We start from the raw sequence: 27,454 nt of genomic DNA, 5'->3' as shown, positions 1-27,454 counted from the left end.
GACATCATATCCTGTGCACGTCTCTTTCTCTCGTATACGTACCCATGTTGTGCAGCACCTTGTCCCTCTCCAGCTGTGTGTCTCTGATCTTGCTCTGCAGCATCATGAGTTTCTGTTCGTACTGCTGTTTGAGCGTGTGCAGACGGCGCTGGCTGTTCTCCAGCTCGTCTATCAGCTTCTGCTTGATGGCGATCTCACACGTGATGTTGGCCAGATCCGCCTGGAAGTCCTCTGTTCAGAGTACACACACAGAGCTAGCTATATGAGACGGGCTTCATTGACATATTCACTATTCTTCACTACTTTTATTAAAATAACAGAATAATCTAATCATGGTGAATGAATAAGGAGTGCTAGACCTGGGTTTGAAAACTCTTCACACACTCCCCACAGCCCTCCAGGACCAAAGTTGCGAAGGCATTCTGTATGACAGTGTAAAAGCACCTTTGGATGTGTGTGTGTGTGTGAGAGAGAGTTTTACCTTTCTCATCCAGTTCTTCAGAGTCGGACTCGTCCGAGCTCTCCTCTCCCTCCATCTCATACTCCTCCTCTTCTCCCTCCAGCTCCTCTCCTTCCTCATGGTCACTGACGTGGTCCTCCTTGTCCACACACATTTACACGATGTGAGTACAAAGAACACACACACGGCACACACACACACATACACACTGACATAAATATGCCAATTAAGGACATTCTTAGACGTACCCCCTCAGCCTCGTCGTTGCCTCGTTCCTGTTCGTTGTCTGGTACCCCCTCCTTGACCACACTGTGAGAACAGAACCAGAGGTTTAGGTAGCCATTGACCGCAAACGCAAGACATCAGGTCACTAGACTATCAGGGAGCACTACCATACCACTACCATACAGCACATGAACACACTATCTTGATTTTTCTGCATAATGTAAAAATGCATTTAAGGTTAGAATCACAATTCAATCAGAACCCAAATCATTTGTTTGTTAGAATCATCCTTGAAGTAGACGTTAGTGAATGATTGATTGACATTATGTGGCTGCATCACGGCAAAAAGAGCTGAATCTTTTAGTTCATTTATTTTAGTTTAAGGGTCTCAACAATACAGAAAGAGGGAGAGGGGTAAGGAGAAGGGTGAGAGGTTACAAGTGTGTTTTCCTCCAGGTGTGGCAACTACCTGCAGGTGTAAAAGATGTGTTAGAGAGGTGGGAAGAGGGGAGTTAGAAAAATGGGGGAGAGTGGGAGGAGAGGGGGTTAGAGAGATGGGGGAGAGGGGTATAGCAAACCTGGGAAGCTTAACCTCATGGTGACTCTCCTCGAGCCGCTGCAGTCTTCAGAGTAGGGGAGGAGAACAGGGGAGACAGTTGGAGAGAGTAAGGTTGGCAGGGGAAGGGAGTGAACCAGAGAGCAGAAAAGAGTGTAGCAAGGAAGAACAGGTTAACCTTCGAGGATTTGGCGCTGGTTGTCTTCTTTTGGCTTGTTGGTGTGTGCCAAGTCGTTTATGTGTTATGTTGTTTATCAAACGTTTATCAAATGTGTATTAAATCACAGAGAAAGAGGGAGACCAGTTGTACAGTACAGGTACATCTGAACATGACTGGGCTTGTTATATAAACCCATCATCATGTATAGGTTATTACAGTAGATAGACATTAGAGAGGGAATAGGTATCTGTTGAAGGGGAAAGGCTGGGTGCCAGAACTAATTACCCAAAACACAATCGGTTTCATGGCATGTACTGTATGGGAAATGTACATCAAAACAGCAACGTGGAGTGAGTGCAATATCAAAGGTATGAAGGGGACAAAAACAACTCCTACCTCTTCTTTTTCTTCCTCTCTTTCTTCTTGAGTTTCTCCAGATCTTTCTTGGCCATCTCGATGATGTCGGAAGCCACTATCTCGGGGGCGAAGTGGGCTGGGGAGAAGGAGCCCCCACCAGCGTACAGGGAGGAACGTGTGTTGGCACGGGACAGGGTTTTACGGAGGTTCTCATTCACTGACTCACTCTCCAGGAGCTTGGCTCTGCAGACACAAAACCAACAGTCAGAATACTGTTGTGGGCCTCCCAACACCAAAACCAAAGGTCACAATACTCCTGTCTTCCTTTCAACAGACACATCATGCTGTACATGTAAGAGACATCATACCTGAGCTCCTCGATTTCTTTGATATAGTTCTGGATCATATTTCCAATTTCCTCAGTCCCCTCACCTGGAAGATAATCAAACATGAGGGCATTTTCAGCACTTTTTACATTAACTTTAATGGAGCACTTCCTATCCCACTAGCCTGGATTTTGAATCATCACGGCGCAGTGTGAATAAGGTCCATTATTCCAGTCCCAGTACGTACCCACTTTGGCCAGAACCTGGTTGGCCTGGTCACTGAGGTACTGTGTGAGTCTGGCCCTCTGGGCGTCAATGGTCTCCTGCATGGCCTTGACCCTGATCCTCAGGTTACTGTTCTCTGTCTGTAGCATGCTGTTCTCATGGACCATGTCGTTGATGCTCTCCATGCCGTCTTCCCCCACCATACGCTTGCCCTGAGACCAGAGAGAGACCAGAGGACTATGGTTATTATAGTAGATCATTATAGTAGATCCAATACAACTATACATTGTTATACCTCCCCTACCAGATGCTTGCCCTGCTCAGACCAGAGGGAAGCAGAGAGATGAGTGCAGGTCATAGAGAAATACAGTGCCTTGCGAAAGTATTCGGCCCCCTTGAACTTTGCGACCTTTTGCCACATTTCAGGCTTCAAACATAAAGATATAAAACTGTATTTTTTTGTGAAGAATCAACAACAAGTGGGACACAATCTTGAAGTGGAACGACATTTATTGGATATTTCAAACTTTTTTAACAAATCAAAAACTGAAAAATTGGGCGTGCAAAATTATTCAGCCCCTTTACTTTCAGTGCAGCAAACTCTCTCCAGAAGTTCAGTGAGGATCTCTGAATGATCCAATGTTGACCTAAATGACTAATGATGATAAATACAATCCACCTGTGTGTAATCAAGTCTCCGTATAAATGCACCTGCACTGTGATAGTCTCAGAGGTCCGTTAAAAGCGCAGAGAGCATCATGAAGAACAAGGAACACACCAGGCAGGTCCGAGATACTGTTGTGAAGAAGTTTAAAGCCGGATTTGGATACAAAAAGATTTCCCAAGCTTTAAACATCCCAAGGAGCACTGTGCAAGAGATAATATTGAAATGGAAGGAGTATCAGACCACTGCAAATCTACCAAGACCTGGCCGTCCCTCTAAACTTTCAGCTCATACAAGGAGAAGACTGATCAGAGATGCAGCCAAGAGGCCCATGATCACTCTGGATGAACTGCAGAGATCTACAGCTGAGGTGGGAGACTCTGTCCATAGGACAACAATCAGTCGTATATTGCACAAATCTGGCCTTTATGGAAGAGTGGCAAGAAGAAAGCCATTTCTTAAAGATATCCATAAAAAGTGTTGTTTAAAGTTTGCCACAAGCCACCTGGGAGACACACCAAACATGTGGAAGAAGGTGCTCTGGTCAGATGAAACCAAAATTGAACTTTTTGGCAACAATGCAAAACGTTATGTTTGGCGTAAAAGCAACACAGCTGAACACACCATCCCCACTGTCAAACATGGTGGTGGCAGCATCATGGTTTGGGCCGGCTTTTCTTCAGCAGGGACAGGGAAGATGGTTAAAATTGATGGGAAGATGGATGGAGCCAAATACAGGACCATTCTGGAAGAAAACCTGATGGAGTCTGCAAAAGACCTGAGACTGGGACGGAGATTTGTCTTCCAACAAGACAATGATCCAAAACATAAAGCAAAATCTACAATGGAATGGTTCAAAAATAAACATATCCAGGTGTTAGAATGGCCAAGTCAAAGTCCAGACCTGAATCCAATCGAGAATCTGTGGAAAGAACTGAAAACTGCTGTTCACAAATGCTCTCCATCCAACCTCACTGAGCTCGAGCTGTTTTGCAAGGAGGAATGGGAAAAAATGTCAGTCTCTCGATGTGCAAAACTGATAGAGACATACCCCAAGCGACTTACAGCTGTAATCGCAGCAAAAGGTGGCGCTACAAAGTATTAACTTAAGGGGGCTGAATAATTTTGCACGGCCAATTTTTCAGTTTTTGATTTGTTAAAAAAGTTTGAAATATCCAATAAATGTCGTTCCACTTCATGATTGTGTCCCACTTGTTGTTGATTCTTCACAAAAAAATACAGTTTTATATCTTTATGTTTGAAGCCTGAAATGTGGCAAAAGGTCACAAAGTTCAAGGGGGCCGAATACTTTCGCAAGGCACTGTATAGACTGAAAATCCACACTGAATATCCCTCTGTTTCACTATTGTTTAGTTGGATTCCAGGCTACCAGAAATACAACCTCAATGGACACATGTGCAGCCGTTAGTACGTTTTAGAAGTTATATGGATCCATATTATGGTACAGTTAACCATGTGACCTGACCTGGAAAACAGTGCCTTCATAATGATATCTAAAAATAGCAACAACAAAAAAAATTGAATCTCCCTCTCTCTCTCTTGCACCCTCCATCCTCTCTTTCCTTCTCTTACCGTCTTGTACTCCATCAGTTCCATCTGTAGCCTGGCAATGTCAGTCCTGAGAGCTGATATCTGCTGGGAGGCTTTGTCCTGGTTCACCATCACCTTGTTCTTAATGTTCCTGGCTCGGTTAGCGTAGTTCAGGCAGCTCAGTGTCTCCATGAAGTCCCGGTCAGATGGGCTGATACACGCTATCATCACCGTTTGACTGGGGATAGAGAGAGAGAAGATCAACACGGGCCGTAGACAGACACACACAAAAATAATTCGAAACGGAATAACCACATAGGCAACGTCAATGTAAATCACTTTGTAAACTACTTGGAAAATAAATCAAATGAATTATTAGAATTTATTTAAAAAATAGATAAATGTTCAAATATATGGTAATTAATTCACCCACTAGCGTAAAGAAAATCCGGTTTTAATAGATTACTTTTAAAACATTGACATTTTAGTCAGCAGACCTTCATTAGACAGATAATTAATGAATCCACATAATAAAGCTTCAAGGAGAGGTTCTAGCGATATTCCAGAAATAGAATACAACTGTTATTATATCTATATCTTCAAACACTATTACATACAGTGTCTTTATGTGGTTTATGAGGACGTACAGACCTGTTTCCTCCCAGAGAGTCCTGCAGTAGCCGGGTGAGTTTTGAGTCCCTGTAAGGCACGTGGGTGGACCTCTTACTCCTGTCCCCCAGAGCACTGATCACGTTACCCAGAGCAAGCTGCAGCGAGAGAGGAAAAACAGACCAAGGAGACATGAAGATGAGATGAGATCCTTAAAAATGAGGCTTAAGCATCTGCCTTCTATCAAAAATAAAGCATCAAATCCTTCCTTTAATGTGGCGTTTAAATGCAGTTGTCAATCAAAGAGGTGGTGCCAGTGTTGGTAGGACATCTGCAATATCTTTCTCAGCCACCAGATGGCGCTTTCCCCGATAGCTTCTCAGCTCTACACAAGTGTATCATTGAAACAGTTCAGGTCAGTCATCCAAGAAGAGGACATGGCATCACCACTGTCCTGACTCTCCAAAACCTCTTAGTGTTGAGTAACCTATGACCTTTACATGCACTGTTCTAGCATTGGGAATGGTGCGGGTCATTTCCATTTAAAGTCCGTCAACTTGTAATAAATTGACCCAAACCAGGCACTGTGTGTTCACCAATTTTCTAACTATAGCATGCATTATTTTACAGTGAGAGTCTCACCAGTCCACAGTTGATGGAGATGCCTTCCTTGGCTCTATCCCCAGTAGCTCCTGTCCTCTTTAGTCTCTCCGACCCGGCCAGGTCAACAAAGTGAAACTTAGCCGTCAGCGTCTCAAACTCAGAGTTGATCTCAGAGGAACCGTTGGCCAGGCGGCCGTCTGTCTCATTGGACTCCTGAAGGAGATGGGTATGGTGTATAAAACAAAGAAGAGACTGTGGGGGAAAATACACTTGGTGATTGTGTGTGTAATTTCATGTATTGGACATGTGTATGGACATTTTGGCTCAAGCATTGATTTAGGCTTATGAGAAATATAACTGGTGGCTTTCGCGTCTTCCATTATAGCTCTCAATAGCAACACCAGTGGATAGACATATCTGTGTCTGTAGCAGCCTGTATATTGTCCATTTAATCAGCGGAGCAGAGAGAGGAGGGTGACATCATGCCCAGCTGGTGTGTGTGTCCATTGGGATTTATGTGGGGAGATATGCTGTGTGGTGAGCTGTGTCGCTAGCTGGGGTGCTGTGTGGGAGGCTTGGGTAACGCTGCATTTCACAGTCCTCTTGTTTATCAGCTGGGGTGTTTATTGTTTATCTCATAAATACTAGGAAATGAAATGTTATTCATGTGTATTTTCACAATCGGAAACAAACGAGTGGTTGTATGTTACAACAACTCCCAAATAAAATGGTAATGATTATGCAGCTTAATAACCTTTTTATCATGTAATTTCTAAAGAATGACAGTGAAAATAGTACAGCCAGTGAAATAGACTGTGAAAAGTGTATCCTATCCTAGGCTTGGCTCTAGAGAGCTCCAGGCCACTGGTGCAATGCCACGTACGCTGTCGTCTGGAGTGCAGACTCTGACTTGGCACAGGTGGATGGTGAAGATGGCATGGGAGCGCGAGCTCTGGATGTTCATCTGGGTGCTGGCTGTAGTACGGGACAGAGCACCCAGCTTCAGACACTGCATCATCTGTACAGGGAGGGGGAAGGAGGACCAGGGACAGGAAAGGAATGGGAGAGTTTAGAGTTAGTACAGTGTATTCAAGAGAGAAATTCTGTTTGTCACACCCTGATCTGTTCCACCTGTCTTTGTGCTTGTCTCCACCCCCCTACATCTTCGTCATTATCCCCAGTGTATTTATACCTGTGTTCTCTGTTTGTCTGTTGCCAGTTCGTTTTGTTTAGTCAAGAATGCCCGCGGATTTTCCCGTGCTCCTGTCTGTGTCTAGTTCCTGTTTTCTAGCTTTCCCGGTTTTTGACCATTCTGCCTGCCTTGACCCTGAGCTTGCCTGTCGTTTTGTACCTTGTCACACCACCCTGGATTACTGACCTCTGCCTGCCCTGACCCTGAGCCTGCCTGCCGTTCTGTACCTTTCAGACTCTGCTTTGGACTACTGACCTCTGCCTGCCCTTGACCTGTTGTCAACCTGCCCCCCTGTTTTTGTAATAAACTTTTGTTACTTCGAAACTGTCTGCATATGGGTCTTCTCCTGAGCCTTGACCCAAACACATTCACAGACAGATTTAAGCTCACAGCAATAACATATGTTTAACCAACGACCATAGGTACAGATTGGTGTTCTTCTGCTTTAGATTGTGATTGAGACTAACCTCTGCCTCGGAGGTGACCGTGCGCGTGGTGACTCCCACAGTGTAGATGCCTCCGCTAGCATCCTCATGAATCTTGATGGTGGACTTCTGTCTCTTCCCATCCATGTCCCGCGTTGATTCAAACAGATCCAACACTTCCTCATTGTACAGCTGGGATAGGAGGGGAAAAAACAAGCCAATGAACCAATACCCCAAATCCAAATAACTGTGCATGGAAAACATCAGTAGTTAAGTCATTTTGGTTATAGAAAGTATACTGCTTTATTAGTTTTTAGAGACATGTACCAGCAAGCGATATCAGATTTGAGTGAGACGCGTAATTCCCTAGTAATTACTCTATGGTGATAAATCATCTGCCTGTAGAGATAAATTAGCTGAACACATCCCATGAGCAGACAGAAGTACAGTATCCTTCCATCTGCTCCAGGTTGCTACACACAGCTGCTGCGACCCATAGCCAGAACCCTTTCCCCTAATACCGCTCTGTTAGCAGCTCTAAGGGAAGGGAACCGGATAGGTTTAAGTAAGCAATAACGAAGGCTCCAACCTAGCCTTCCAGGGCCAATGGGCTTCTTTTCAGAGATTTAGAAACCTGCATCTCCAAGCTTCCTCATGTTGTAGAGCTAATGGGAGACTACAGAGAGAGATTGCATTTCTGGTTCAAAAGTGTAACCAGTGGGGATTGAATACGTGTCTCCCGCTCACCAACCCAACGTCTTAACCAAATCACCTCAGCTACAAAAAGCACATAGTACGTTTTGTCCTTTCCGTCACACATACCTCCAGGAACTGTGCGTTGATCTTGAACTCGGGTACAGGCTTGCCCTGCTCTGTGGCGGAGTGCCGTCGTTCCTCAATGCCCCTGAAGAGGTGCTTGACTGCCCGGGGAATGATGCCCAACTCCTCCTCACTGATGTTCACGTCAAACCCTGTGCCCATGGTGTAGGTCTTCCCCGAACCAGTCTAGGGGAGAGGGACAAGAAGGGCGAGGATATGATAGGATCAATAACCAATTATATTGTTTCATTTATTTACTCATTTATCTGACTTGAAACTTATTCAGACAGTCAGTGGGCCTATGCTGCTATTTCATGAATATAGGAAGTTATAAACGGGGAGTGGGGATCAGCTTTTCTTACTCAAATTAAAAAACAGTACAAAACGCCAGAATAGAAGAAAAATAAGCCCTGCCAAAATGACTCTCCTGGACTAAAGCCATTCCTAATATATGTAGCTACGACTGCACAGTGCACACACATTGGGGTTGGGGGCTTGGTTGTCATGGTGACTACCAAAGGAATGCGACGCTAATTCACACGTCACCTGAAAGATACTCTGACAGTAGTGTGGGTGTGTGTGTGTGTGTGTGTGTGTGTGTGTGTGTGTGTGTGTGTGTGTGTGTGTGTGTGTGCCCGTGCGTTTTTGTGTGTATTTGTGTAGATGTAATGTGAGTGTGTGTGCATGCATGCGTACATATAAATTGTTGTGTGCGAGTGTGCATGTGTATGCGTTTGCGTGTGCGCGACCCGCTGTACCCCCTGAATGAGAGTCTGACAGGGAGACAACGGGGCTGAGAAGAATGGAGCCGGCAGAGGAGAATGGACAGAGAGATTAAGAGGAGGAGGAGAGGAGTGAAAGGAGAGTTTGGCAGAGCTCCACTATAGAGCTTCAGATCAGAGGAAGAGGTTGTGACAGAAGCAAACGCAAAAAAAATATGAGAGAGAGAGAGAGAGTGAGAGTGGAGAAAAAGTAAACAAGTTTGAGAGAGTAAGAGCAAGAAAGGGAAAGGGGGATACCTACTCAGTTGTACAACTGAATGCCTTCCACTGAAAGACAGACAGGCAGAGAGAGAGAGAGAGAGAGAGAGAGAGAGAGAGAGAGCAGGGAGAAAGAGAGAGAGAGAGAGATAGTGAAAGAGAGCCTGATAGATAGATATGAACATGTACTGTAGAAAGTCAGTCGCAGGTGTTAATCTATCAAGCCAATAAAAACCCTGAGGTTGGTCCCGTTAGAACATGCCTGCTGTTGCTGAGTTGACTGAGTCTTCGTGGCCTGTTGGCTTCTCTCCTTCCTCTGAAATCAGCTCTATGAAGACGTGGAGCCTAACTGAGAACAGTTTCAAAGCAGTGCTATATAACTCACTGATACACAGTTATAAGATTGGATAAATGACGATGCTACGGTCAATGTGAGTTTAGCAGAGTTATAGTATATCCCTCACTGAGTCACAGACAGGGGTTTGATGAATGACGTTGTAATAGCCAGTGTGAGTTTGGTATTGGAAACAAGGTGTGATAACATGTTCTGCTTGCTTACAGTAACAACACTGTTTTTTGAATTCATCCGGCAAGGGACCAGAGACCACAGGACACGTGGTGGATTCCTGGGGGTGGCAGAGCCCATCCCTTTCCTTGGGTGTGTCCAGCACTGAACCGCATTGCGTCTGTAGGCAAATATGGTGCGTGTATGTGTTGGTGTTTTTTATGTGTTTGTGCGCATGTTTGTAAATGTGTGTGTCCATGTGTGTATATGTATGCATTTGTGCATGTACGCCTCTGTGTGTGTGTGTGTGTGTGTGTGTGTGTGTGTGTGTGTGTGTGTGTGTGTGTGTGTGTGTGTGTGTGTGTGTCATGCAAATATCTGACCTGTCCATAGGCGAAGATGGTAGCGTTGTACCCCTCGAAGCATCCCTCGATCAGTTTCTCAGTGCAGTGTGTGTAGATGATGTCCTGCTGGGAGTCCATGTCAAACACGTAGTCGTACGTGAACGCCTTGTCTTTACCCAGCATCACCTGGGGCTCGGCGGGCATGCAGAACGTACAGATGTGACATCCCTCGATCTTCTCCCTCGCCAGCTGAGGACGAATCCTGAGAGAGGGTCGAGAGAGATGCCGGGTTACGGTTTGTAACTGTATAAAATGTTAAACATGAATAGAGAGAGAGAGAGAGAGAGAGAGAGAGAGAGAGAGAGTTTATAATGGAGATGTTTTGTGTGCTTGGTTTCCATCTATGCCTTCTTATTTGCTGAAGGCAAAGTTACATTTGAGGCACGGAAAACATTATCACATAACAGTTAGTCATTTCATAACATTCCACCCTTCGGTAGATGTGTCTGATATGTTAATATCTTCACTTCTATAGTGTTATCAGAAGAGGCATGGAAACGTTATCCCATATCGCACTGTCACTACACCCGACTCAGTACTTATTCTGATGTGTTGACATATTGACTTGTGGTATGCAGAGATGTGGCATGCAGATGGTAGAGAGGCCTTAGCTCCTTGACAAAACCTCAAGCTTTGATAAGCTGAGTTTGAAAGTTGCATGTCGAGTATGATTCAGGGTTATGGTTGACTTTTAGACATTAAGTTAACCACGATATGCCACGTTTGAGTGCTTTATTGCTTTTATAAAACAGTTAGCTTCATCTGTGCTACATACAGTAGATCTGTTGGTCCAGTTCTTAGTAATACATGTATTATTCACTAATCTGTTTTTCTAGGGGCCTGGAGTGTGTGTGTGTGTGTGTGTGTGTGTGTGTGTGTGTGTGTGTGTGTGTGTGTGTGTGTGTGTGTGTGTGTGTGTGTGTGTGTGTGCATACCTGCGTGTTTGTATGTGTGCCTGCGTGCGTGCATACCTACATGTGTGTGTGTTTGCGTGCCTGCGTATGTGTGTCTGTGTGTGCGATTCCCCTCACGCTGCCAGCACACTCCACCACTCTGCCCCATACAGAGCCCTCAGTGTTCGAGCCTGGGCTCAGAGAAGAGTGGAAGCTGTGGAGCTACATGAGGTAAACAGTCACACCCTGCCTTGCAATTCCCCCATACACGCTGCCCCTGCGCCTGTCTAGCTCATCACAGAACTCACTGGACAAATATCACATGATTTCAACTCAATTCAAATGGGAAATATTCAGAAGACTTGATGGAAGAGTACTGTAAGTAAACGCATTACTTGTGTTAGGCCTGTAATTGTGTTTATAAGGGCAGTATTGTGATTGGAGAGTCACAGCAGAGAGTCAGGCTACAGCACGCACGCACACACACACGCACGCACGCACACACACACACACACGCACGCACACACACACACACAGTCAGGCTACAGTGGTGTTCTTGTGCCCCAGTGACATCAGATCCCGGCTATTTAGCATCCTCTCTCTGGGATTACACAGTGAATGAGAAGAGGGGACAAAGCCAGGGAGGGATAGATGAGAGGAGAGGAGGTTGAGAAGAGGGGAAGAGGAGGCTGCATTACCTGTAATGTTACACCTCTAGTACATAATCTGGGTCATAACTTCCTTCTGTATTTGCTACAGAGTATTTCAGTATTTCCAAATTTCTGCTGCCTCAACAGGTAGGCTAGTATACTAGTCCATTACTGATCTCTTTGTTCATGTTCCTGCAGAACACCCCTCTGACAGACCTCTGTTTGACACAAGTTTTTGGGGTTTGGGGCATTAGGGGGAATCCACAGTAATCCCTTTGACCCACTTCCTAAAACAGGACAGAACCATCACAACAAAGATAATACTCATCACCGCTTACAACACGTTAAGTAACAATAATGCGGAAATACTAAAAGTGAGAATGCTGGGCTGGCTTCCAGCCAAAGATGAGATCAAAGATACTAGATAATACACAGCACTGGTCATGAGATTACTACATTCAATAGCATTTCATTTGGTGTCAAATGTCCCTACATGAGGAAAGAGAGTGAGTTCAGTGCAGTGTAAATCACATCATTGGTCTGATTGATTGTGATGAGAGCATCCCAGCCAAGGCGGTGACGCAAGACAAACAGTCAAACACTCCTCCTTGTGTGTGCATGTCTAGGACTCCAGCCTTGGTCTGTGACATCCCCCAGTGTCTTCCATACACAATATCCTGGGAGAATCTCAATTGCATTTCCTTGTTTCCTTGCTTCCTCTCTCCTTGAGGCGAGGAGAGAGAACATGAGGAATCGAGGAAATTAAAGTGAGATTCTCCCAGGATATATGACCAGCTCAAGATTGTTGACAGATTCCTCCTGAATAAGACCAATAAACTTAACTGTCCACTGCCACTTCAAAGCTGCTTTCTCAACACCAGAAAGATATTTCAGACCAGAAGTTTGTTTAAACAGTATAGGCCTCTAGACCAGAGCCATATAGATCAATGTTTGCCACCGTTCAAAAGTTTGGGGTCACTTAGAAATGTCCTTGTTTTTGAAAGAAAAGCACATGTTTTGTCCATTTAAAATAACATCAAATTGATCAGAAATACAGTGTAGATATTGTTAATGTTGTAAATGACTATTGTAGCTGGAAACTGCAGTTTTTTTATGGAATATCTACATAGGCTTACAGAGGCCCATTATCAGCAACCATCACTCCTGTGTTCCAATGGCACGATGTGTTAGCTAATCCAAGTCGATCATTTTAAAAGGCTAATTGATCAGTAGAAAACCCTTTTGAAATTATGTTAGCACAGCTGAAAACCGTTGTTCTGATTAAATAAGCAATAAAACTGGCCTTCTTTAGACTAGTTATTTGGAGCATCAGCATTTGTGGGTTCGATTACAGGCTCAAAATGGCCAGAAACAAATAACTTTCTTCTGAAGCTCATCAGTCTATTCTTGTGCTATTCCATGCGAGAAATTGCCAAGAAACTGAAGATCTCGTACAATGCTGTGTACTACTCCCTTCACAGAACAGCACAAACTGGCCCTAACCATAATAGAAAGAGGAGTGGAAGGCTCCGATGCACAACTGAGAAAGAGGACAAGTACATTAGAGTGTCTAGTTTGAGAAACAGACGCCTCACAAGTCCTCAACTGGCAGCTTCATTAAATAGTACCCACAAAACACCAGTCTCAACGTCAACAGAGACGAGGCGACTCCGGGATGCTGGCCTTCTAGACAGACTTCCTCTGTCCAGTGTCTGTGTTCTTTTGCCCATCTTAATCTCTTATTTCTATTGGCCAGTCTGAGATATGGGTTTTTCTTTCTAACTCTGCCTAGAAGGCTAACATCCGGGAGTCGCCTCTTCACGGTTGACATTATATATAATGAGAAGTTTATGAGTGTTGAGCACACTTCACAGTGCAGTGTGAGTGAGTAGTGCACTTGTGTACATTACATTTGTCCTCTAGCTGGGATAGTTGACTGACAGGTTTTAGGCTATGAGTGAAATGAAAACACTGGATTCATCAGGGTGAATAATGGTTGACATATACAGTAGCTTCTCCATACCTTCATGTAGACTTTAGACTTAAAGCACTAATCCACCCTCTAGACTACAGCAGTGTTTTTCAACACTAGTCCTGGGGATCCAGAGTGGTGTAAATGTTTGTTCTAGCCCAGCTCTGACAAAACGAATCAAGATAACCAGATGTGTGTTAGTGCCGGCCTGAACCAAAAACTGTACACACCCTTTGAGTCCAACTCCATCCCCAGGACCAGCATAGGACAACACTACACTATTGTGCCAAAAAGTATTAAGTCTTATGTGTTGTTTTCTAGTAATCTAACTCTCCAGTTCCTGTACCTCTATAGGGGACCCAAAGCCTTTGCCTAACACAGTACAAGGGGACTGACTGACTGAGCAGAGAGCTATTAGCTCTCTGTGATAACGACTGTACATTTACCCTCCATGACAACTCAGTCAACCCCCCGGTCAGGTTAAGCCTCCTTCGGGGAATATAAAATATATGTTGAAAGTATGCAATAATCCGGTTCAGAAGAGGTGGGCTGAAGTTAACTGAGGTGGGATAGGTCGCTTCTGTGAGATGAAAGGCTGACACACACATGGACTGACGCACACACATACGCGTACGGACACACTTCGTAGAGCTCCTGACAGGCTCTCCCCATGTGACATGTCCAGTTAGCGTCACGCTGGAGACCTCATTACAGCGATTACAGTGACAGCCAGAGGAGCCATGCACCATGGCGGCGGCACTTGGTAACTCACTAACCCCTCTCAGAATAAAATGGGCAGCGCCAGGCTAGCTCACTATAGCTCTACCCCATTCAGAAGCAGCTGTCCTGGGCCTGAGCCGAGACTCTCCTTTCTCTCCTATGGACCCAGTACGAATTATCTGGGGCAGCCTTGCCTGTCTGTCTCTCTTTGTCTCTCTTTGTCGCATTCTCTCTCTGTCCTTCTCTCCCTCTGCTCTCCCTCTCTCTCCCTCTCATTTTCTGTCTCTCTCATTCTCTCCCTCCCTCCCTCCCTCTCTCTCTCTGTCCCCTTCCTCCACACAGCTACCACCACCACCACACATTGACCTGGTTCAAAGGGCAGCAAGACGTAGGGCCAGGCGGTAGCACAGTCACATTTCTAGCCAGCATAATCTCCTACTAAACAAACACACTTCAAACAGAATGGCTCTTGTAAAATTTGAAATGTACTGCAGGCCAGAGGCCAGGGTGCACTGGCTGCACCGGGGAAGGCTGGTGACCGTCATAACCAGTGTTCTCTGCTATGGATATGCTTGAGTCTATACAGTATGTGTGTAGATCTCCATGAATAATAATAACTATACTGGTAAGAAAGGTGATTAAGTCACAGCTTTAATCATGCTGACTCTCTGCAGATCAGGACCTGACCTCAGCCCCTGCCTCCGCCTCAGCCAACCACAATGGTCCCCTGAGAGACCATCACATATAATTTCCCATCTGCAAACCACAGCAGTCACAGCCCTAATCTAATTCTAGAGCTACAACGAGTCCAGAGAAGCATCTGGACCCACACTGAAGGGAAACAACCGGTACGATACACAACTAGATTACAGGAAACAATCAATCTTTCACTCATATAGACTTGTTCGGATTCATTTGAGAAGAAAACAGAAAGAAGAGGGAGGATTGCTGCCCTGTGTCCACACATTGCAAAGGGAGGAGAATAGAGTTAGGCAGCTGGCTTTTTTAACTCCACTCATATCAGAGGTTAAATTGTGGCCAAGTACCTGGGGAATTCAGGCACTAGGAACAGGGTTTTTAAATGCCCAATGCAGACGTTTTTTTTTATATCAAGAGCAAATCATTTCTGCGTAACAATTAAGTACCTTACTGTATTCAGTTAGGGCTCCCGGGTGGCACAGTAGTCTAAGACACTGCAAGAGGAGTCACTGCAGTACCTGGTTCGAATCCAGGCTGCATCACATCTGGCTGTTATTGGGAGTTCCATAGGGATAAATAAGAATTTGTTCTTAACTACTTGCCTGGTTAAATAAAATAATAATTTTAATTTGTCTGGGAGAGGTCTCTGTGTTGGGAAGGGAAAACTAAAAACTAGCTGTTGTTGGTGGCAGGTAACCTAGTGGTTAGCGCGCTGGGCCAGTAACCGAAAAGTTGCTGGATCGAATCCCCGAGCTGACGAGATAAAAATCTGTCGTTCTGCCCCTGAACAAGGCAGTTCCCTGGTAGGTGGTCATCATAAATAAAAATGTGTTCTTAACTGACTTGCCTAGTTAAATTGGCAGAGCGGTTTGGAACTCTTGTTGTTATTGGTCTATTCATCAATTTACTGCATGGTGATGTCTCCATGGAAGGCCAAAACACCATGCAAACCTTCTGATTAGACGTTCCTGTGTAGATTGTATTTTCAACCAGCCACTATCAGTTAAATAACAATGATCCAATTTGATCACACTTTTACAGTGTTAGTTTCATCAGCTTTTGTACAACATGATATACTGTAAACCATAGTAAAACATATTTTGACTGCATTGGGCCTTTAATGAGCGTTGGAACAGACCCTTTACTTCCCGGGTTGTTTTTACCCTGAGACACTGATGCTGTAGAGCAGAGGTTAACGAGGGACCGTTCTACACACACACACAGACACAGACACAGACACAGACACAGACACAGACACAGACACAGACAGACAGACAGACAGACAGACAGACAGACAGACAGACAGACAGACAGACAGACAGACAGACAGACAGACAGACAGACAGACAGACAGACAGACAGACAGACAGACAGACACACACACACACACACACACACACACACACACACACACACACACACACACACACACACACACACACACACACACACACACACACACACACACACACACACACACACACACACACACACACACACACACACACTCTCTCTTCTCTGGCCCTTCACTGCACCTGAAACTGAGACCAGGGAACTTTAGACACCGGATTTACAGTGAACTTCTGATACACACACACACAAATGCCGATAAATGGTTCTGTTGTTGTGCTGCTTACAACAAGTGTCTCAATCAGTTTTGAAAGGTCCCCTTGAAAGAAGAATGAAAAGCTTCAGCTACGCCCTCTATGACATGGGTTAGAGCAGAACAGGCCTGGGTTAATGGATGCCCAGGGATAGAGGAAGAAGAGAGGGGATGGGGAAGGAAATGGCACTGTAGCCCTTTCCTGCAGTCAAATGACCTAGTGGCCTAATAGGTGGAATTGCATTAATATTTTTCATGATTTCATAATTAATAAACATAATTTAAAATCTGGTGTTTCTATGTCAAAAGGTTTTGTTATATTTCAGTTTTCTGTGACGTACTGTACAGTACCAGTCAAAAGTTTGGACACATCTACTCATTCAAGGTTTTTTCTTTATTTTTACTATTTTCTACATTGTAGAATAAAACTATGAAATATCACATATGGAATCATGTAGTAACCAAAAAAGTGTTATACAAATCTAAATATATTTTATATTTGTGATTCTTCAAAGTAGCCACCCTTTTCCTTGATGACAGCTTTGCACACTCTTGCCATTTTCTCAACCAGCTTCACCTGGAATACTTTTCCAATAGTTGAAGGAGTTCCCACATATACTGAGCACTTGTTGGCTGATTTTCCTTCACTCTGCGGTCCAACCATCCCAAACCATCTCAATTGGGTTGAGGTTGGGTGATTGTGTAGGCCAGGTCATCTAATGAAGCACTCCATCACTCTCATTCTTGGTCAAATTGCCCTGACACAGCCTGGAGGTGTATTGGGTCATTGTCCTGTTGAAAAACAAATGATAGTCCCACTAAGCTCAAACCAGATGGGATGGTGTATCGTTGCATAATGCTGTGGTAGCCATACTGGTAAAGTGTGCCTTGAATTCTATATAAATCACAGACAGTGTCACCAGCAAAGCACCCCCACACCATCACACCTCCTCCACCATGCTTCACGGTGGGAACTACACATGCAGAGGTCATCCTACTCTGCGTCTCACAAAGACACGGCGGTTGGAACCAAACATCTCAAATTTGGACTCATCAGACCAAAGGACAGATTTCCACCGATCTAATGTCAATTGCTTGTTTCTTTGCAGCAATTCAACCATGAAGGCCTGATTCACGTGTTCTCCTCTGAACACTTGATGTTGAGATGTGTCTGTTACTTGAACTCTGTGACGCATTTATTAGGACTGCAATTTCTGAGGCTGGTAACTCTAATGAACTTATCCTCTGCAGCAGAGGTAACTCTGGGTCTTCCTTTTCTGTGGCAGTCCTCACGAGAGCCAGTTTCATCAAAGCGCTTGATGGTTTTTGCGAGGGCAGTTTTCCGGATTGACTGACCTTCATGTCTTAAAGTAATGATGGAGTGTTGTTTATCTTTGCTTATTTGAGCTGTTCTTGCCATAATATGGATTGGGCTTTTACCAAATAGGTCTATCTTCTATATACCACCCCTACCTTGTCAAAACACAACTGATTTTCTGAAACGCATTAAGAAGGAAAGAAATTCCACAAATGTACTTTTAACAAGGCAAACCTGTTAATTGAAATGCATTCCATGTGACTACCACATGAAGCTGGTTGACAGAATGCCAAGAGTGTGCAAAGCTGTCATCAAGGCAAAGGGTGGCTACTTTAAAGAATCTCAAATATAAAATACATTTTGAATAGTTTAGCACTTTTATGATTACTACATGATACTACTACATATGTGATATTTCATACCTTTGATGTCTTCACTATTATTTTACAATGTAGAAAATAGTAAAAATAAAGAAAAACCCTGGAATGAGTAGGTGTGTCCAAACTTTTGACTGGTACTGTATATAAAGTGTAATGCAAACTCGGGATGCAAACTCAAAATTTCAACTCTATTTCTGACATGTTACAGGTGTCTTTTTTTAAAGCCCATAACCATACGTGTGAGGTGCATACTTTTATTTCAAAGTAGACCCTGATTTAGTCCACTGCAGTAAAAGGTTAATAGGAATATTCTTATTGTCATCATCATCATTATCTGACGACATCCACTGATGTCATATGATATGCCTCTGATGGAGATGAGCTGGGGGAGGATGAAGAAATGGGCTGGGTGGAGAAAAAGGCACTTCAATGGGAATATTACTTCCACTGTCATATGACTGACATCATCCACTGTCGTCATATGGAGTGGATTTCATACAAAGTGCTCATGTCCTCATGCTCCAATGTTGTGTGTTTGTTTCAATTATGACATTGTGAAGCAAAACGCAAAAAGGCAACACTGTGTGTTGTGCGTGTGGATGACGATGTCACCTGTCATCATTCACTGTTCATCGGTTGCCTTTTTCAGGACATCAGGTGTGATCTCTTTTTGCCTCGACCTTAAGAGGCCCCTGACTCACTGACTGACACATTGTTTAGAGTCTGTCATAATATCAGGGTTGTAATGGTGGAATACGTGCATTAAGCTACGTTTACAGAGCATCACTGTGAGTAATAGCTACAGCAAAAAAATAACAGCTGACAACAGCGGTGTCAGTGTTTAATGCTCAGTCTTCAAACTAAGTTATATTCCACTTTACTTGCTTTTAGGAACAGTCTGTCCATTTTTAAGTACTGTACTGGAGATCATGAAGCAAGTCAGTGGATAATTCTCAACGTCAATGCTCTGTGATTAACAGGTAGTAACAGGCTTTTTCCCCCTTAGAGCACAGAAAGACAAACTCTGCAGATTTCAACAACGATCAACTGATGCAAACGATGCATGTAAGCGCCTCCAACCAAATAAACCAAACTACTTTTCCCTAAAACTTCTTCCTAAAATGTCTTCAACAAATGGTCTTCGAATGAACAAATGTCTCTCTTAGTGTCCAGTCTCCACACAGGAAAATGATGTCACTTCAGTTACCAAGGCCACTAGTGAAAGAAGGGGAAGATTCAGCCAGAGAATTCTGCAACTCAAGAACCCCCACTTCTCTTCACCTGGCTTAAATCTGTCAAGGCTCTTCTACACGGGCGAGTGATGTCCATTCACAGGGTAACCACACTGGGCGGGGTGGGGTTCACTGACCAGTGGCCACAGCTCTAATGCTTCCTGGGTCAGAGGTCACATTGCAGCTACAGGGAAGAGCAGGAAAAGAGGAGCAGGGGTCCACGCAGTGGCTGTCGATTTCACACTGTCAGTTAGGGGGGGGAAACCAGGACAAGAGACAAAGGACACACACACACATACACACACACCCATCTTCTCTTCCTCAAGCCAAGCACTATGATGAATGACACAAAATAACAGCGATCATATGTGGAAACATTCAGGGCAGTTAAATAGCACTATGCCACAAAGGGAACTCTGTCAAAACACCAGATAAGAGGATGACACTAGCAGACATACAACCTTGTGAGTTGGAGTTATTTTGGATGGGAGAAAACAACCCAAGAATGTTTTGCAATGACACAGCCAAGGGCAATGAGTGATAATTGCAGAAAATAAATTGAGAGACACGTTATTTTCTTCTGGCAATGGGATAACAGTGAGACTCCTAAAACACATTAGTTTATCAATCTGGGCTAAGTTAATGTATCTGACCTCAAGCCAACACAAGCTTATCTTGTGATATTCTGTTGTGCCGTTTTAAGGGCTTGTATTTTGGTCATGTTCAGGTTTAAGGGCATGTTGTGATGATCTTGTTGTGTGTTGTGTGAAAGATAAATATCTTATTGTGTGAAACTAAAATAAAACTAATGTTAGAAAGTAAACACTCTGTCCCTCTGGCTAACAGGCTGGGGCAATGTTGTAGTACTCGAGTATAAAGGACTTGGACTCGGAATCGAACACTAGGGACTTGGGAACTCGACACGGACTCAAGGTTTAGTGACTTGACTACATCACTGGGCTGGCGGTTGAGTGCAGGCAGCTCAGCTGCAAAGTGCCTGTCGACAGAAGAGAGTCAAGAGACCCATCTCTCTATATATAAACAAAGAAGCTGTAGGCGAGGGAACGATACGAGGTGCAACACTGACAGAGACACAAAGAAGTACTCAGTTATCAGTTATGGCCTAAGAGTAAAATACACATAGAGTAGTCTCAGCCAGAAGGATTCAGCTACAACACGTAGCCTTACTTGTATACTGAGAGAAGTGGATGAAATTGAATAGGTACTGTAACTATTGTTATTGTCTCCCGTAGTAAGTAAGGACACGTTGCAATATCACATGACGTGTGCCTGCAGCTGGTTTGCATGTATTTGTATGGCGGTTCGTGCATATGTATCATGAATGTACTGTAAAACCATAACATTTTCCAGTGCCGTGGCAGGAAGTGCACTCTTCTCCTAAAAGTAATCCACCCTGGGCTAAGAGCAGGAGGAGGAGCTGGGCTTTGATTGACACTGAAAAACCAATGGGAGGTGTGGATGGTCAGCATAGACAAGGTGTCCGAAGAGGGGCATCTTGTGCGTTGGAGTCATAACCACACCTTTTTAAAAAAGGTACCAGGCTTGGACTGAAATTTAGAAGTCGCCGTGGTGCTACAAAAGTTCTTAATTGCAAAAAGTGTCTTAACTGCAAGGGGTATAAGTTTTTTTTTGTTTTAATCATGGAGACAGTTTGACTAGTGGAAAGGATTTTACTCTGTGAGGGTTTGGTCCCATTGCACAATAGCGGCTGTTTTGGTGACTTATGCCCCACATGTGAAAATCTGAAACAGAAGCTGCACTCAATATATCACACTAACATAACAAGGCATATCCGTTATAGTGTAAATTCTATTGCTTTCTGAAAGAATTGTCTTCTTTTGACTTTACCTGAAATAGTGTACAAGGCCTGTCTAGCTTCTAACATGAACAACTTGAAACCTGAAACGAACAACACTGTTTGTTACCACTGTAGCCTAGCTCCAGGCTTGAGGGTATGCATAATTCATTCACTTCAAGGATATTGATGAAACGACCACTTGACTGGCTCCTCCGGGCACACTTTACTTGATCAAACATACTAACACTTACATGGGCCATGTTTATTCCATTTAGACTGAACTCATACGATACTGCCCCAGTGAATAAATACTTCAATATAGTTGCGTCCAGGACAGCTATAGCCTTGTCTGTGTGTTTTAAAAGCGCTGGCCTAAAAACATAAAACAGGTGTAATGAGCACAAAACGAAATTGTGTAAAGCACAGAAAAAGTCGAACCAAAATCTATGTGCCAGTCATTTATGTTCAAGAGCAGCATCGGAAAACATATGCTCATGAGAGTCACTGATCGACTCCGTCGCAGTAATGCACCAATGAATCGGTGAACACAGGACTGTGCACTTCTGGTGCCAAAACATTGAACTTTTACTTGTCGCGCTCATTAACATCACAAGAGCATTAGGATGATAATGGACCATATGAGCCTTGTGCATGAAACTGGGGCTGAAGCATTACGCCTCGCTAACTGACAGCAGTTGGCAAACTGGCACCGGCAGGCTGTGTATCTAACAACAACAAGCTACATTGGTGATCGCTGTGAGTGTGTGTGTGTGTGTGGTACAAGTCAGTGAAAACCTGTCCGTCAACCTGTCTTAAACATGTACTTAGTTGCTGCTCGACAGTCTCCACCAGCACACAGAAGTAATTACAGTGGGAGGGGATGCAAACTCAAAATTGAATAGTGGGTTGAGGGTTTCTTTATGGATATTACTATAACTCGTCAGGGCTAATGTACAATGTGGTTGCAACAATAGCAGCTTTGATTATGTTGTAAAGTCACGACAAGAATGATTAAGTGGATGCTTGAACTTTGTGTCAGCTTGGATGCCAGATACGTACTCATTATGTGCTTTCAAGTCAGTAGGGTTGGATCAAGGCAAGCACATACAGATCTGGCGGCCACCAGGCTGCAAGTGTTACATTATCTCAGAAGATGAAATGTCCTATGTACAGTGCCTTGCGAAAGTATTCGGCCCCCTTGAACTTTGCGACCTTTTGCCACATTTCAGGCTTCAAACATAAAGTTATAAAACTGTATTTTTTTGTGAAGAATCAACAACAAGTGGGACACAATCATGAAGTGGAACGACATTTATTGGATATTTCAAACTTTTTTAACAAATCAAAAACAGAAAAATTGGGCGTGCAAAATTATTCAGCCCCCTTAAGTTAATACTTTGTAGCGCCACCTTTTGCTGCGATTACAGCTGTAAGTCGCTTGGGGTATGTCTCTATCAGTTTTGCACATCGAGAGACTGACATTTTTTCCCATTCCTCCTTGCAAAACAGCTCGAGCTCAGTGAGGGTGGATGGAGAGCATTTGTGAACAGCAGTTTTCAGTTCTTTCCACAGATTCTCGATTGGATTCAGGTCTGGACTTTGACTTGGCCATTCTAACACCTGGATATGTTTATTTTTGAACCATTCCATTGTAGATTTTGCTTTATGTTTTGGATCATTGTCTTGTTGGAAGACAAATCTCCGTCCCAGTCTCAGGTCTTTTGCAGACTCCATCAGGTTTTCTTCCAGAATGGTCCTGTATTTGGCTCCATCCATCTTCCCATCAATTTTAACCATCTTCCCTGTCGCTGCTGAAGAAAAGCAGGCCCAAACAAACCATGATGCTGCCACCACCATGTTTGACAGTGGGGATGGTGTGTTCAGCTGTGTTGCTTTTACGCCAAACATAACGTTTTGCATTGTTGCCAAAAAGTTCAATTTTGGTTTCATCTGACCAGAGCACCTTCTTCCACATGTTTGGTGTGTCTCCCAGGTGGCTTGTGGCAAACTTTAAACAACACTTTTTATGGATATCTTTAAGAAATGGCTTTCTTCTTGCCACTCTTCCATAAAGGCCAGATTTGTGCAATATACGACTGATTGTTGTCCTATGGACAGAGTCTCCCACCTCAGCTGTAGATCTCTGCAGTTCATCCAGAGTTGTCATGGGCCTCTTGGCTGCATCTCTGATCAGTCTTCTCCTTGTATGAGCTGAAAGTTTAGAGGGACGGCCAGGTCTTGGTAGATTTGCAGTGGTCTGATACTCCTTCCATTTCAATATTATCGCTTGCACAGTGCTCCTTGGGATGTTTAAAGCTTGGGAAATCTTTTTGTATCCAAATCCGGCTTTAAACTTCTTCACAACAGTATCTCTGACCTGCCTGGTGTGTTCCTTGTTCTTCATGATGCTCTCTGCGCTTTTAACGGACCTCTGAGACTATCACAGTGCAGGTGCATTTATACGGAGACTTGATTACACACAGGTGGATTGTATTTATCATCATTAGTCATTTAGGTCAACATTGGATCATTCAGAGATCCTCACTGAACTTCTGGAGAGAGTTTGCTGCACTGAAAGTAAAGGGGCTGAATAATTTTGCACGCCCAATTTTTCAGTTTTTGATTTGTTAAAAAAGTTTGAAATATTCAATAAATGTCATTCCAATTCATGATTGTGTCCCACTTGTTGTTGATTCTTCACAAAAAAATACAGTTTTATATCTTTCTGTTTGAAGCCTGAAATGTGGCAAAAGGTCGCAAAGTTCAAGGGGGCCGAATACTTTCGCAAGGCACTGTAATAGCATTATCCTTGAGACAGGTTGGCAGACAGCAGACAAAGCTGATGTTACCATGCAAGAACTCCTCTGACACAGAGACAGACAGACAATCAGCCTAATGGACCCAAGGCAACAGCAGAAAACAGGCTTAGACCGACACAGGGCTGTCTCTGAAATGACTCTAGATCTCAGGAGTGTGTGTAACATTTTGTACTGGAGGTCTGCGTCTGTCTGAGGGTTTCGTGAAAGAAAAAACAGTGCCTATCTATTTATGAGCCACTATAACGGCTGTCGTGCCAGTGTGTGTGTGTGTGTGTGTGAGAGAGACAGGGATAGGTAGAGGGAGAGAGAAAGGAAAAGCGGGCTACAGGCTTAGAGAGGGACTTGGCAAGGATGTGCCAGCGTGTGGGTGCCGTGAGTCGATGTGTACATAATGTGATAAAGTAAGCTTTGGTCTGCTGGGCCAGAGTTCTCAGAATAGCAGAGAGAGCAGTAAGGTGCAGGGTCAGGGAAGGTATCCCTTTACTGTGGGCTTAAGGGATCTGCTTACTGGCCCATACACTGGACACTTGGATTAGTGACAGGTACCAAAGTTTATATCAGGGCCCAGGGGCAGGTAAAGAGGTAATGGTGTGTGGGAGATTTAGAAGAAAGACCCAGAGTTTTTTTCGAACTCAGGGTCCTATATTACATATTATGAACATGCTATCTGATCATCTATGCATGTCTTCGTTTTCGTGATCACAGTTAGATACAGTAGTTGGCCTTGTCCTGTATAGACTCTCTCCACTGGCTCCTCCATGAGAATAAAGAGTGGGAGCCTCATTGTCGAGGAAACAAAATACCAAATTAAAGTTGCAAAAGAGAGAGACAAAAAAATAACTGGCAAATGCGTACAGTAATGGCCCCCGACAGAGATGGTCGCCTCGCTTCGCGTTCTTAGGAAACTATGCAGTATTTTCTTTTTTAAAAATGTATTGTTTGTTACACTGTTACCCCAGGAAATCTTAAGTCTTATTACATACAGCCGGGAAGAACTATTGGGTATAAGAGCAACGTCAATTTACTTGTTAGATTTGCGTGTATAAATAGTTGTTGGGGAATTGTTCGATTACTTGTTAGTTATTAATGTTGGAACTAGAAGCACAAGCATTTCCCTACACTCACATTAATATCTGCTAACCATGTGAATGTGACCAATATAATTTGATTTGATTTATACAAAGCTAGCAAATAATTCATGAGGCATGTGCTTTCTATGCAGATGGATACATGGGCAGGGTTTACATACACTTGTGTCTGTCTGCGATTGTGTTGTGGGGAGCTATTTTAACACAGAGGACAGTCTCTGTACTGCTTTTGCTGGCAACGGTTCAGTGGCTATTATGCAGTCATTGCAATTAGTACTTAGTCCTTGCAGTTAAATGCTTTTAAGTGAAATGACAGTATGTCGTTTTTGAAAACTCTAAATGCTGTCTGCCTGAAATGTCTGCAATTAAACAGTCTCTACGGTATCATGTTTATGTAGATGTGCTTGCTGCTAGTATATTGTCTCATGAATATGGCTGCATGTATATGCAGGAGAGAGGCTTGTAAAACCAAGGCCCAGTCCAGACAGAGACTTAGTAAACAGAGTACTGGGTCAAAGTCTGCCTGCATTAACGAGAGAGCGGTGTAACCAGGTCTTAGTCTGTCTTCCACCGATCCTTCTCACATGACATTACAGGTCTATGACACACACAGACGCAAGCGGTATTGCTTTCTCTTATTTCTCATATCCGCCCCTTCTCCCTTCATTCATAAATCCATGTAGTCACTATGTCTGCAGCCGGGACACTGAGAAAAGGTGTACTGTAGCTTAAGCACCAACAAAGGAAACCCATGAAACATTACCTACGAAATTGTGTTGGCCTATATGGGGGGCTGATGGTGACACTTAAAACAAATCCAAGGCCGTGTTGCTTTAGCTGTTTGACATTTGACATGTGTCCTAGAATAAACGCCGGGAGAAACATAGTGTTATTGCTATCCCTAATCCCTACGTAAACGTCGATTGCTTTGCCACATTGTAGTCTACTGTGCGTTATTTTGGAACCAATGCGCAAATGTTCAGGCTATCTACACATTCATGCTAGTACACAGTAACTAGGCCATTATAACATCCCGTGCTGTGGTTTATCAACACCGGCATTGTCACCATAATAATATAGGTACATTATCCTGGAGAGGCGTGACCAGGATGACCATTATTTTCCGACAGAACAGAACACCACCATCCAATGTCACAGGCTTACCTCAACGCGACCCGCACCGAACTTTCGTCCTGTCCACTCATGGTTACGACGTCCGGAGGGTCGTCACTGCTAGGAACAACCACGATATAAACAGCTTGGTTTTCTTTTTATTTAACGGTTTTACAGCATGCAGCTTCGTTACCGATGCGCTTGAGCCACCGCAGCTCACATCCACCTGATACAAATAATTTCAATACGAAGTCAGCATTAGCGTGCTATTCTCTGTGCTTATATCTCGGGCGAGGCGCATTCTGAATAAACGTAGGCTACGATATACGAGGTAACATTTTCAATGACATTGCATTATTCCCGTGTAGAGGCCAGCCTTGCGAGGTGATAGGGACAGAAAAATACACTTGCCCGCTCCTGTGTGTGTGACGGGAGGAGTGAAACGTAATCAAGCCACGCCTTCTGAGATGTCCCCTACCAACCTGACAGTGGGAAAATATCAACCCCATTGAATGAGTGAAGAAACATCGTGGCCGCTCTATTTTTTTAACACCGTTCATTGTAATCATTAAAGTGAATGTATATCGTTTTCTTACGAATGTAACCTTCTCAAGGCCAATTATAGAGGCCAATTGATGGAATATGTTGGATTATTGATGGCCACTAGCTGAGTCTCAAACAATCACACCAGCTTGTTACCTGCAATGCAATTTAAAACGTCCAATGCAGTAAAAAACCGCCGATCTAATTAAAAACGAAGAGCATTAGCATATTGTATGTAGCCATACAGTTTGACATTCCAATCTAACGTGAATATATTTGTGAAATACCAAATTGTGTAGGCCTAATAGTTAGTGTTGCAATGACATTACTGATGTACGTGTGTATGGATGGAGCATGGCAGCATCGTGTGGTCATTGGTTAAGATTATAAAAGTGCAGTTTGATCCAAATAATTTCCGTCTTTATACACTAGATGGCATCAGATACACGTTACATTGAATGCCCCTGTACTCTGAGGCTGGAATAAGCAACCAACCACAAAATGCTGACTAATAACACAACACACCAATGAATGAGTCAATTAC

General features: G+C 43.7%; 1 protein-coding gene across 7 annotated transcripts in view; it reads right to left on the bottom strand.

Moving 5' to 3' along the window:
- LOC139378760 (kinesin-like protein KIF21A) overlaps nucleotides 1–26,806 on the bottom strand; it is a 41,733-nt gene extending 14,927 nt beyond the window's left edge. For 4 of the 7 annotated variants that reach the window (XM_071121232.1, XM_071121234.1, XM_071121233.1 and 1 more), the window contains exons 1-15: nucleotides 26,419–26,788; nucleotides 10,041–10,263; nucleotides 8,176–8,358; nucleotides 7,396–7,545; nucleotides 6,620–6,754; nucleotides 5,776–5,949; nucleotides 5,176–5,291; nucleotides 4,567–4,762; nucleotides 2,332–2,521; nucleotides 2,127–2,190; nucleotides 1,798–2,001; nucleotides 1,264–1,308; nucleotides 709–769; nucleotides 482–599; nucleotides 43–231 (exon numbers count right to left, since the gene is read on the bottom strand). In XM_071121232.1, coding sequence (XP_070977333.1) covers nucleotides 43–231; nucleotides 482–599; nucleotides 709–769; nucleotides 1,264–1,308; nucleotides 1,798–2,001; nucleotides 2,127–2,190; nucleotides 2,332–2,521; nucleotides 4,567–4,762; nucleotides 5,176–5,291; nucleotides 5,776–5,949; nucleotides 6,620–6,754; nucleotides 7,396–7,545; nucleotides 8,176–8,358; nucleotides 10,041–10,263; nucleotides 26,419–26,459 — 2,089 coding nt within the window. In that variant the 5' untranslated portion in view covers nucleotides 26,460–26,788. Of the gene's footprint in view, nucleotides 1–42; nucleotides 232–481; nucleotides 600–708; nucleotides 770–1,263; nucleotides 1,309–1,797; nucleotides 2,002–2,126; nucleotides 2,191–2,331; nucleotides 2,522–4,566; nucleotides 4,763–5,175; nucleotides 5,292–5,775; nucleotides 5,950–6,619; nucleotides 6,755–7,395; nucleotides 7,546–8,175; nucleotides 8,359–10,040; nucleotides 10,264–26,418 lie in introns of all 7 variants that reach the window. The other 3 variants (XM_071121236.1, XM_071121237.1, XM_071121238.1) reach the window with 2 other exon arrangements.
- Between the last annotated feature and the right edge of the window lie 648 nt (nucleotides 26,807–27,454).

The sequence above is a fragment of the Oncorhynchus clarkii genome, chromosome 21, assembly GCF_045791955.1.
Source record: "Oncorhynchus clarkii lewisi isolate Uvic-CL-2024 chromosome 21, UVic_Ocla_1.0, whole genome shotgun sequence".
In the NCBI taxonomy this organism is placed as follows: Eukaryota; Metazoa; Chordata; class Actinopteri; order Salmoniformes; family Salmonidae; genus Oncorhynchus; species Oncorhynchus clarkii.
This window is presented reverse-complemented; position numbering and strand designations above follow the sequence as displayed.